Here is an 11,902-nt window from a genome sequence, read left to right as displayed (position 1 = left end):
GTGAGCTACTAACTTGCTCTCTGATTTGACTTCCATCGCCCGTGCGACATGTCATCCTTTATGGCATATGCCTACCAACTTGTTCAACTATGCGATTCCAGTATTGGCTTTGAGAATCCTTGCAATCGCATAAGTAGATTTCCTGCACCCAAATAGCATGATTTTTATAATTTTCATAGATAGAAAGAATTTGTGCGTGTATGATCGCATGATATAATTATTTTTATGAATTCCTTATCAGGTTATCGCATTTTCAGAGCTTTTATTCCCAATTATTTTAGATAAAGAGGTCAAATAACTTGTATTTCTACAAGTTATCAATAAGTCTCAACAACACGACAATCATGATAATGTGAACTTTCATCCCATCTACAATCGAAAAGGATCCTTACACATTGTAGAGCTATAGCAAAAGCAGCAAGATTGAAACAGTGACTATTTACTCGTTTGTAAAAAAAAGATTGATTTCTTTAGATACTCAAAAAACAAAATGTATATCAAAAATTTTAAAATGATATAATAATATAATAAGATCATAAGTGGTAAAACATGATAAAAAATGAAAAATGAGAAATTTGAATGAAATATACAGTTTGTTTGATGATGATATATATTAAATAATGAATAAAATCTTAGTCGAAATCAGATATACTAATACGAATTTAAGAGAATAAAAATTAATAAGATAATGTAAAATTTAAAAATCTAGTCTAAATTAAAATAAAAATGGAGATATACGAATTAGAGATAATTCATTTTGAATAAATTGGAAAAGTGGTTATATCAAATCAAATCTAATATTAAGCTGCCAATACGAAATTCAGATTGGCCAAAAAATGCACCACCTTTTTCTATTGAATCTGTTTGGTTGGAATCTCATATTGTAATTCTATTCCAAATTGATACACTCTATAACAATTACACTGTATTCAATAATGTTGTTAGCCGACCATACAATGAGCAAATTCGGTATTATAAAAGTAGATGTCACATGAGCGGCACATGTTTTGTCAAAATTCTTATTATTTTCGATTTTTGACATAAATACAGAGGACCCTCCGAATTTTGCGATTTTCTCTAATTTCCCTCTTATGGAATCCAAGACACAGCCCAACCTACATTTCCTTTTTATTTGAAAAGCCCAAATAACCAGCCCACCCACTTCTTTTAAACTAATTTGAAAAGGTAAAAGAAATAATAAAATAAATAATTAATAAGGGAAAGGAAACCACAAAAGTCCGTAGGCATTACGTACCCACTAAAGTGCCAATCTGCCTCTCTCCATTTCTCTCCTGCTGGCTGCCGTCATCTTCTCAATTTTGAAGCTCAATCGCCAGTCGCCGATTCGGTAGAGCCACCGCCAGCCATCTGAAGGTCAAACACTAGTCACCACCACTAGCGCACCTGCCATCTCCATTCTCCCCTCCGCTCCGAGTTCGATGATTTTAGTTTTTTTCGTTTATTTAGTCTGGTCTTTCACTATTTTTTTTTAAAGAAAATCTTTCACTACCATTTTTAAGTCTACTTTGCATTATTGTTCAGTCCTATTAGTTAAAAATAGTTTCTTTGACTACCTCCATTGTTTTTACTTTTTCTTTGATACCATCTTTGTGTTGGTTACAAAGATGCAATCCTAAAGTTTGCACGCTCCACAAAATTGAACTTTTTTTTTTTTTTTTTTTTCTTATACCCTGGAAGAAATCTGCTTTTAATAAAACCAAGCCGGTTCAAAGTATTCAAAAATCGACCGGTTCGATTTAGTCCTTGGTTTTACTCAAAATCGGATCGAACCGAACCGTTCACACCCGTAAGATGTATCATAAAATGTTGTTCTTGGTTTATTTTTTTAAAAATAAAAAAGAAAAAAATATATTTGAATTAATAAAGTTGTTTTTACTTATAAAACTAAGTTATATCAAAAGTTTAAAATGTCGATGTCGACCAAAAAGATCAATGCCTCAATTTTATAGAAATTTCGATGGAAATATTGATAATATATCTAAAGTTGTGGATATTTCTGAAAAATTTATATAAAAAAGTTAAAATATTAAATAATATTCTTCATTTTATTAAACAAGTTAAAATGTTTATTATTTATATCATATTCAAATAATGGCATTTTGTTGTTTATTTTTTTGTGTTCCATGGAATTTTTTACAATATATGGAAATGTCGATGCACCCCTCATGTCGATGTCGAATCCATGAAAATATTGATGAAAATAGGGATGTTTGAAAAATACGACAACCTAAATAACCCATACTATCCAACTCAAAATATAATAGTTGAGTTGGGTTAGTTTTGTTTTTGGGTTGGATTGGGTTGCATTTTTTCTATTTTTGTTGGGTTGAGCAAGGTTTCGGATAGGTTAAATAAAAATTTGGGTTGATCAACTCAACTCGAATTGCATATATATTAATAAAAGTATATATATATATAAATTTGACTACTTTGGGTTAATAAATTTATGAATTTTTAATATATTTCTCTAAGAGTTGTTATGATGTTTGTGTTTGTATTTGTTTAAAGTTTGTAATAAATATCATCAATATTTGATTTTTAACATTTGAATTTTATGAGATTTCAGTTGTTAGTCATGTATTGTACATAAATGTACATATTTTAAATAAATAAGAAAAAATAAGTTATAAGCCAACAACTCAACCCAACTAACCCGAATTTTATGGCTTGGGTTAGAGACTTTATTCGGGACTTTTGGTTTATCAATCCAATCAACCCGAATTTTTGGCTTGATCCAAAAAATAGCCTCAACTCAACCTAACCTAACTCATGTACATTCCTACGTGAAAATATCAATATATTGATAGAAATGATGGATACCATGGTTACATATCTTATTATTAATGCATATCTTCATGTCGATTAATGAACGATTTTTTTTTATAGACATTTATAAAAAACATCCAAGATATCGATTAATTTTTTACATCTATATCGACTCATCCAATTTACGGATATATCGATGGATATTTTAATCCTTGAGTCCATCCCAATTGTATTTCTAGCTATTCAAAGCAAAATCTCTAGTTAGATGATTAAGAATAAATCATTTCTTCTCCTTATTCTTCTCTAAAATTTCATTAGATTTAATATTCAAATCTATATTTAATAGACCAATTACTAATTAAAAATTTTGAATTCTTAGAAACCTACTAAACTAAAGTTGAAAGTTTTAGATCTTATTAGACATTTTTAATTCTTCGGGAACCAAACAAACACAAATTTCAAAGTTTAGAAACTAGTTATAATTTTGAAAATTAAGGAATACAAAAAAAGTAAAAAGAATAGAGAATCAACACAAATTTACGTGGTTTAACAGTGTTAGCTATGTCCACGAGGCAAAAGAAAAACAATTTTATTAGAGATAATATTATAAATTACAAAATAAATGGTGTCTTTAGTGTTAACGAGTCTAACAGATTCAAGGATTCAAAAGTGTCAAATAATAGATTCAAGACATTCCAACATTAAAAAGCTTTTCCTGATTCCTAGGTTTTGAATTTTGCTTTCATTTGATCCCTATGTTTCACAATATTACACTTTTAGTTTGTAAGTTATGATTTGATTTCATTTTAGTCCCTAGGTTTCAAAGTTACAATTTTACCATTGAGATTTGAGTTTTGTTTCAATTTGATACCAAAGTTTCAAAATTTTTCACTTTTAACCTTGATTTTCCTTCTAATACTCACTTCAGTCATAAGGTTAAAGTCTATTAATTAATTTAAAATAATTATGAAGTGGAGTTTTAAAATTAACTTTAATAGTAATGAAAAAATAACAAAACTTAATAAATTATAAACTTTTTAATTCTTAAGTTAATTAATAAACTTTAGAAATATTTAGGGAAAACTCAACCGAAATATAGGAATTGAGTTGAAAAAAAAAATCAAAATCAAAATTAAAAGATAAAATTATAATATTTTGAAATAAAAAAAATTGAAATCAATGTATAAGGTTAAAAGTTTAAAGATCAAAAAGTAATTATTCATAATATAAAGTGTCGATTAAAGCATCTACTCCTTTTTATCAAAGTCAAAACTTTTAAATCCTTGGTGAGAGGAAAAAAAAAAAAAGAGTCAATAAAAGTATATCCAAATGACCAATATAATGGAATTTTCATTGCCCCAACAGTGGGTAAGTATTGTTTTGTATATCATCAATATACGGTAAATTTAAGTGATTATACAACAACAAAGATATCAACGAATAAGATTACATCATGCATATATTCCCGATGAAGAGGTAAAAAATTCGAATCCCTCATGGCTCGGCACTGCTACTGTCGGAACTGATCTCCGGCGAGGTCACCGGAATCAATGAATTACTCCTTAAAACTGTAACAATCATCAAAAACAGACACACCAAAACAGAGAGAAGAGCCAAAAGAAGAGCAAAAACATGCGCAGCTTCAGCTTCAACTTCTTTAGCATATTCATTGCAAGCCAAAGCAAGAACCGAGAGAGGGAAAGAATAGGCCCACCATGCCACACTGAATTTCCTCATAGATTTTCTAAAAAGCCCTGGCCTTGAAACAAGTGACACAAACAGAAAAACAGAGAGAAAAAACAGCATTTTTGAAAATGCATCAAATCCTCCATTAATGGAACTCCAAGCTAAGCTTGCCATACTTGGAGCTGCAAAGAACAAGAAGAAAACTGGCCTCAAAGTGGCTGGAAGGCTATCGCTTCCTGATAATCTTTGATAAAGTGTCACAAAAAGTACCAAATAATGTGCCATTCCAAGAGAGAACATACAGAGTGCACTTTCCCTCCACCCCATCACCGCCGCCGCCCGAGCTCCAGCCAAGTTTCCGATCACTGAAAGTTGGCTAGTGGGGTTTGCTACAGTGGACAAAAATCTCTTCCCTTTTGTGAACCATTGACCATAAATTTTCACATCCAGTACAACTATTGGAATAACAAATGCCCACATGAGAATTTGATTGGGAATTAGAGATTTAAATGGTGAAGATTGAAGTAAAAGAAGCCATGAAATCCATGGTGCAAAGAGGTAATTTACACCCACTCTATGTAAAAACTCTGATTTAACCAATTTGAAATGGAAGAAACATCTTAGAATGTAAATCAAAGAAAGGGAAGCTAAAATGAACAGAGTTATTGACCATAACAACAAGAAAGCTGTATTGGGTAGCAAGCGAAGGATTTTTCTAAGAGAATTTTCATTTTGAATTGGTTGTTTGAGGATCTTCCATAACAAGGCTTGCCCACAAAGGGACATGCTGATTCTGAAGTAACCAGCATGAAATTTGGCTAAGAGTTGAAGGAAAATGGATGCTTTTTTTATTTCATTTTGATGATCCATCTTCACAGATCAGTAATTTGATGAAATGTTGAAGGTTTGTGAATGGGTTTTTATAGAAATTGAGGAAAAGGGGGGGAATGTTGGGGAGTGACAAAAAAGGTGTTGCATGCGGTGTACTTTTAGTTTAAGGAGTAGCCATTTTGGACTTTTTGAGCAAAACTTGACTCCTTTTGAACCCTTTACAGCTAGACTCAACCACCTAAGAACGATGGTCCGTAACTTAGAAAAAAAGTGTGTCGAATGTTGAGAGATATTAGGGTTCATATGACAATGGGTCTTTGTGTTTAAAAATGGTATGATGAACTTTACTTTTGGTTTTATTAAAGGAGTGTGTATCATATGTCATTCCCCATTTTATTATTCAATTGTATTGTTAATTTTATATATCGACTCATTTGGTGAATCTAGTTAAAATAATTTTGAGAACTTGAGATTTCTTAATTGTGTTTATTTTTTTTTGTATAATTTCTGGCTTCTGAATACATAATTGGAGTTCTTTACTCGTTTTAGAAGGGTATCTATCGATACCCTTTTGTCTTACAATGAGGTGTTGTTGATTCCCCTTGTTCTCATCTAGGTTTATCAAGTTATGATTGGTGATTTGTAATACATATGACATTCCAAGCCATGTTTTATGGTATCCCAATGGTTTGTCAAGAATTAGTGCAAATGGAGTTTGCAAGTAATTATATTAGTTTTATTTTTAATTTATGTTAGTGGTTTAAGTTAAAAGTAGTGTCTCCTTATAAATAGGAGGATGATAGCATAATGACTTAAGGTTACTGCATTTGTGGTTAGTTTTATTGCGTATAAATAGTTGTATTATTTACCCTTCATGAAATATCAAACTCAATTTGAAGCATTTGATCCTTTGTCTAGTATTTGTTTCTCGTTTCCATCTTCTGTCCTCTTTGTTTGTTGTTTTCGTTACATGATTATACGTCTTTTGAGTTGTTATTTGAGAACGCTCACACTTATTTTGTTAGTTTGAAAAAAAATTCAATTATTGTATGCTGATTATCATATATTGCGTTTTAAATCATATTTCTTGGATTATCAATAGTTTTTATAGCATGTATAAAACATAGAGTTCTTCACATCATACATGCTATAAAAACTATAAAAATTATTGAGTTACTCTCGTTGAGATTTATGTTCTTTAGTGCTTAAAGTCCCACAATATATTGCGAAAAAACTCAATCTCTTCCATTCCCCTCTCTTGAAATTTGGGATTTTAAAAAAGACATTAAATATGAAGATGTTTATTTTCATTTGATCTATGAGCTTGCTCATATTTTTATAAGGACAATAATTAAGTGAAACCTAAACTATACCTAATCCTAAGCATCTTTTTTTTCCCCTAAAATCATTATTTTTGAAAAAAATATTTCTCGCATGATAAATTTTTATTTGACAACTGTCTAGATTGTACATAGGTAGGTGCATTCCACACACAACATTTAAGTTTTTACTTCTTTTACAATGCCACTTCCTTGTCATTTTTTCTACTTTAGTTAAGAGACCAGTTTATTAGTACCCTAACTTTACCCATTTTACTAGATTTATATTACACATTCATGAAGATAAATAAAATAAACTCTTTCCAAATTTGTGAAAAGGTTATCAATACCAACAAGGACATTTTGCCTCTTTTACTAGTATATGTCATGTATTTTCAAACTATCCAATTCATGTAGCAATTATCCACATCAACTTCTTCTTCTTGACATATTCTCATATTCATCAAGATGGCCATCCATTCATCTCCCTTTTAAATCCAAATTAACATGGCTTAATGGGGTAAATTAGAACAATTATATAGTTTTTATCTTTTAAAAAAATGAGTGAAACTATTTAGAGAAGTAAAGATTTTTCCTCAAGTCTTTTTGCGAAATGTGTTTCTTCGCCTCTAGGTGGCTATATACCAAGATTGATTAAATAATAATCAATATGGTCCAAAAAATTAATAAAATTTATTTAAATTAAATGTTTTTTATTCCTAAACTAAAATTAGAGACCTGAATATTTAGAAAAGATATTGAAGATATTAATTAATCCTTAATATTAATTTCAAATCCTACCATTTATGTTTATACGAATCCATATATCAATAGATATTATATGGTATATGTATTTTCTTCATTCTTTTCTTTTTCCACATATAGAAACAAAGAAGACATCATCTGCCATTGAATATTGGCTCTCCATGCTAATAAACGTGGCCATATTTTTTCTTCTCCTAATTTTTTCTTCTTTCACAATTTTATATTTTCTTTTTCCACACCTAGAAACAAAGAAGACATCATTACCAGATATTTTTCACTTCTTTGGTGGACATAAGAAAAAAAAAAATACGATGTTTGGATGACTTTCTTCTAGCTTCCTTTATAATTTTTCTTTCCATTTCGTCACGTTCATCATTTTCTTTTTGATTAATGTATCGTTTTTTATGAGGTGTGATGATATGTCAACGTAATTGAAATATCTCGATACTTTCTATTGATCTCCATCTCCTTTCATAACTTGTTCAAAGAAAGAAAAGACAATATATATTAAGTACCTTCCACAGAAAAACAATAAAGTTGGTAGATAACAAAAAAGTAATATAGAAAGTAGGGAACGGAAAAATCTCTTGGAATAACTTGTCAAAAAATTACCTTTTTCTTTTCTCCTATATTAAAAGTTATACAAGTGGTGGTTCTCAAAAAAAAAAAAAAAAAAAAAAGTTTTACAAGTGGTTGAAGTATATATATATATATATAAATATTTTCATAGGCTTATAAAAAAGTATTAAGAGTGGTACCAACACTTCTGTATCGAGTATGCAATCACGATAAAGTTTGAAGGATTTTGGTAATTGTTCTTGCACGTAAAAGGAGGTATTTTTTAATTCATTTTTCTAAAGTTATACATTATATTACAATTTTTTATTTAATTTAATATTATATCAACACTCTTAACATTTCACGTGGTAGATTGAAATATTGTAAAATTCAATATTGAAATGACCTTATAAGGGTCCAAACTCGGGACTAATTGACCTAAGAATTTAAGTTAATGGATTAGAGAAAAACTAAAAATTATACCAACATTTCAACACTATGTGGTTTGGTGTTATATGCTCGATGTTATCTTCTCGACTCCACAAGTTCTATACTTTGTTTTAGCCCGACAAAAGCCAACGAAAGAAGAGAGATTATATTCACATTGATTCATTGTTCCTTGATCCACTTGACAATATTACAGTCTCTTTATCTAAACATAGAAAGATAAAGAAGATGTTACGTACACATATAGTGTCGAAATTATAGTGAAATTCCCACACACTATTCCATTTAACATCACATTATATTATATATCCCTTTCGGCTTTTTGCCAAATCCTGTTTCCAGTCGTTTTCTTTTTTCATCAAATTGGAAATTTTGTACATTTCTTTCTCCTCGTGCTGTTTGAATGAATTTCCCTTTTTTCTTAAAAAAAAAAATTAGATCTCGGTTTGATAACGGAATTAAAAAAATAACAGAAAAACTAGAAAAGACTCCACCGCCGCCACCAAAAAAAAAAAAAGGGTTACCATATTTCAAAAGGAAATGTCGTTTTCATTTCCGTAGACGATGTTCCATTTGGTCCCCTTTAAACAACTGGCCGTACCCACTTTTCCCTTTTTTCTTTTCTTTTCTTTTTTTTTTTTTGAAAAATACTTTTTTTATTATTATTCCATCGCACAATTGGGTTCTTGCTGTATCAAACCAAAACACATGCAAATAAGTTGGAAAAATAATAATGATAATATTACAAAAATAAAAAAATAAAAAAAAACAAGCTTCCTCGATCTCTCCTTTTACAAAATAAATAGCCTGGAAGTTGATAGTACTACAAAATTAGATATCAATAGTTAATAATTTGAATAGGAACCCTCTAACGAACAATATATATAAAAAAAACAAAATTTTTATTATTTTGTGTAAGTAATTTTCCTTATTTTTCTATTTTTGAAAATAAAAAAAAATGAATTTTTAATATCACCCTAGTATGTTCATTGAGATGCAGCTACATCTTGATTTCAACTCACACAACCATAGAAATCAGTAGAATAATTTTTCATATTTTTAAAGACGCATTATTAAGTCTTTTTTTTTTTAAAAAAAAAAAATTAATATTCTATCCCTAATATTTGTTTTCTATTTAAATTTATAAATAATACTCTCATTTATGTGTTTCTTGTTGTCTTGAATTTTTAAAAATATTTTTTTGAAAAATCTAAGCAAAATTTTGTAAAACCAGAACAATTGTTTCTACAAATTTGTTTCGCTTTTTTTAATATGGCCAATAAATCACCTCTGATTGAAAAATTGTGTAAAAACACTGGAAATTTAGCGGAAGTAAGCATAATCTTGAAAAACATAAAATTAGAAAACAAAAATAATTATCAAATAATCCTATATAGAAACATAAATGAAAACAAGTACGATCAAACGTCGTCGGACGTCGGCATTGAACTTGCAAAATAGAAAATAATTACAGGCTGAGTTGCGGAGCTCGTTCTCTTTAAGACGTTTTGTGGTTTTGCCCCTTGTGCAAGTAGTTCAACAATGGTCACGTCGTCCCTAGGATAAAACTGTTGGGATTGATGTCCTAATTCTCCCAGAGTCTCGTAGTTTATAAACTGTACACATTGTTATGAATAAAATAAGAGTTATTTTATTTGACATTTACTCATATCTAATAAACAAATCTCCATGGTTATTATATGTAAACTTAAGCATGTATATGAGATATACAAGTGGATCATGCCTTAAGTGATTAGCTAAAAAGGTCCGTAGTATAAGGATTAAGGAGGGATACCTGATCCCGGTGATACTACGAATACGACCCGCTTTGTAGAGGTTTGAAAGTGTTGTGAACTACTACATGTGGTTGATCCTGACCATTCATGTGGAGATATGCGAGCGGGGGTGTCCTATACAAAAAGTTTGTATAAGACCAGATCACGAGATGATTAGTCTCTTTATATAACGTCGTTGATACTTAAGACTTATATCCACCTAAACGACCATAGGTTACATGACCTCAATTCTGAGTGTTTTGGGAACTCTCACTTTTGAGTGCGGTCCTTTGATTAGTATGGGTGAGAGTGGCCAGATTGTCAACTCAACATGCTTACCTTTTTGGGGAATTGTTTGATTTGGGAGCTGGAAATTCAGTTACACAAGATAGAATTCACTCCTTCCCCAAAGCAGGGGTAAGTAGATAGATTGCTCTCTTAAGGGCTGATTTTGTATCTTGAACATAGTGGCCACAACTTCTCTTTGGAAAAAAGGACTTAGTCATAGTAGGACTATGACTTATGTTCATTAGAGAGATCAGTAGTACTTAAGAAGTTAGATGTAACTATAGGGGTATAACGGTTATTGGCCTAGCTGTACTTACGAGCGATCTGTGAAGGGTTATCACACTGTTGATTGGTTGATATGGACACAAAATATATCTATAGTAAGGAGAGTGCAGCTGACGATCTTTAGTGGAGTGCCTGGCAGTTAACGGATGGTGGATCTCGTGGCTAAAGAGTTTAGTAAGTTATTCACGTACCATTGGAGCTTTAAACTACAGGTCCATAAGGTCCCCTTGATAGTTCAATGGATTCAAGTTGAGAATCAATTCTTGGTATTGATTTGAAATATTCAAATTGACAAGAGGAAATTCGATTATATATGATATGACCAGTGTGATGTATGAGATACATCAAGTGGGGGATTAATGTAAACGAGACTTACATTAAGTACCATAAAATAGAAAAAGAGCTATGGTTTATATTTTTCATTAAAACTATAGGTTATAAATATAATATGGTAAGTTGGTTATCATATATATTTATAATAATATTAATTATTGGATAATTATCTCTTTTTCTCTAATAACCAATTGAGTGGGAGGTTATTGATGGTTTTATGGTAACCGTGAGATAAAAGAAAAAATGTTTTCCTAAATTTAGAAGAGTTGCTAAGAGTTTCTATTCTCGAAAAGGAACTCACGGTTTGCTGTCAAGTGAATTGGATTCACTAAACGATAGCTGAAAGAGAGAATAAACGATTGTGGAGTGACACTATATGATAGTTCAGTCAGCTGGTCGTAGTTAAACGATTGCAGAGCATTTTCTATACGATAGCTTGCCTTCTTCTACAAGATTGAGCATTTGTCTACACGATAGAATCTTTTCATCTCCCACTTGCTCAATCGTCTGCACGATTGTTATTCCTCCGGTCTCTTCCTCTAACTAAGTTCACACAGAGGCCACACTTCTGGATTCTCATACAGAGAATACCATGGTAGCCATTGTGGTGGTGTCCTCACTTAATTCGACTGAGTACGAGGTATTAGAGGCCGTTCATTGTGTGTTCGCTGTGTTCGTGTGGTGGTTATTGTTGATCATGCTGTGTTGTGTTCGAGTGTTCATGAGTTGCTGTCTTGGAGACTGAACGAGCGCTCATGATCGAGGGAATTTGAAGCATGAGTCTTTTAAGGTATGTATTTGTTATCCTTTGATCTCATTGTTAAGCAT

The 11,902-nt window shown here is 30.8% G+C and overlaps 1 protein-coding gene across 1 annotated transcript; it reads right to left on the bottom strand.

Annotated features, from left to right (window-relative positions):
* Positions 1 to 4,140: 4,140 nt before the first annotated feature.
* On the bottom strand, positions 4,141 to 5,352 carry LOC120077360 (S-type anion channel SLAH1-like; the record flags this gene model as incomplete). The annotated part of the gene is made up of 1 exon (XM_039031245.1): positions 4,141 to 5,352. A coding segment is annotated over one exon (1,071 nt), but the record flags the coding sequence as incomplete, so codon positions are not given.
* Between the last annotated feature and the right edge of the window lie 6,550 nt (positions 5,353 to 11,902).

This window comes from Benincasa hispida, chromosome 5 (genome assembly GCF_009727055.1).
Source record: "Benincasa hispida cultivar B227 chromosome 5, ASM972705v1, whole genome shotgun sequence".
NCBI classification, from domain to species: Eukaryota; Viridiplantae; Streptophyta; class Magnoliopsida; order Cucurbitales; family Cucurbitaceae; genus Benincasa; species Benincasa hispida.
The sequence above is the reverse complement of the archived record's forward strand: the minus strand, read 5'-3'. Positions and strand labels throughout refer to the sequence as shown.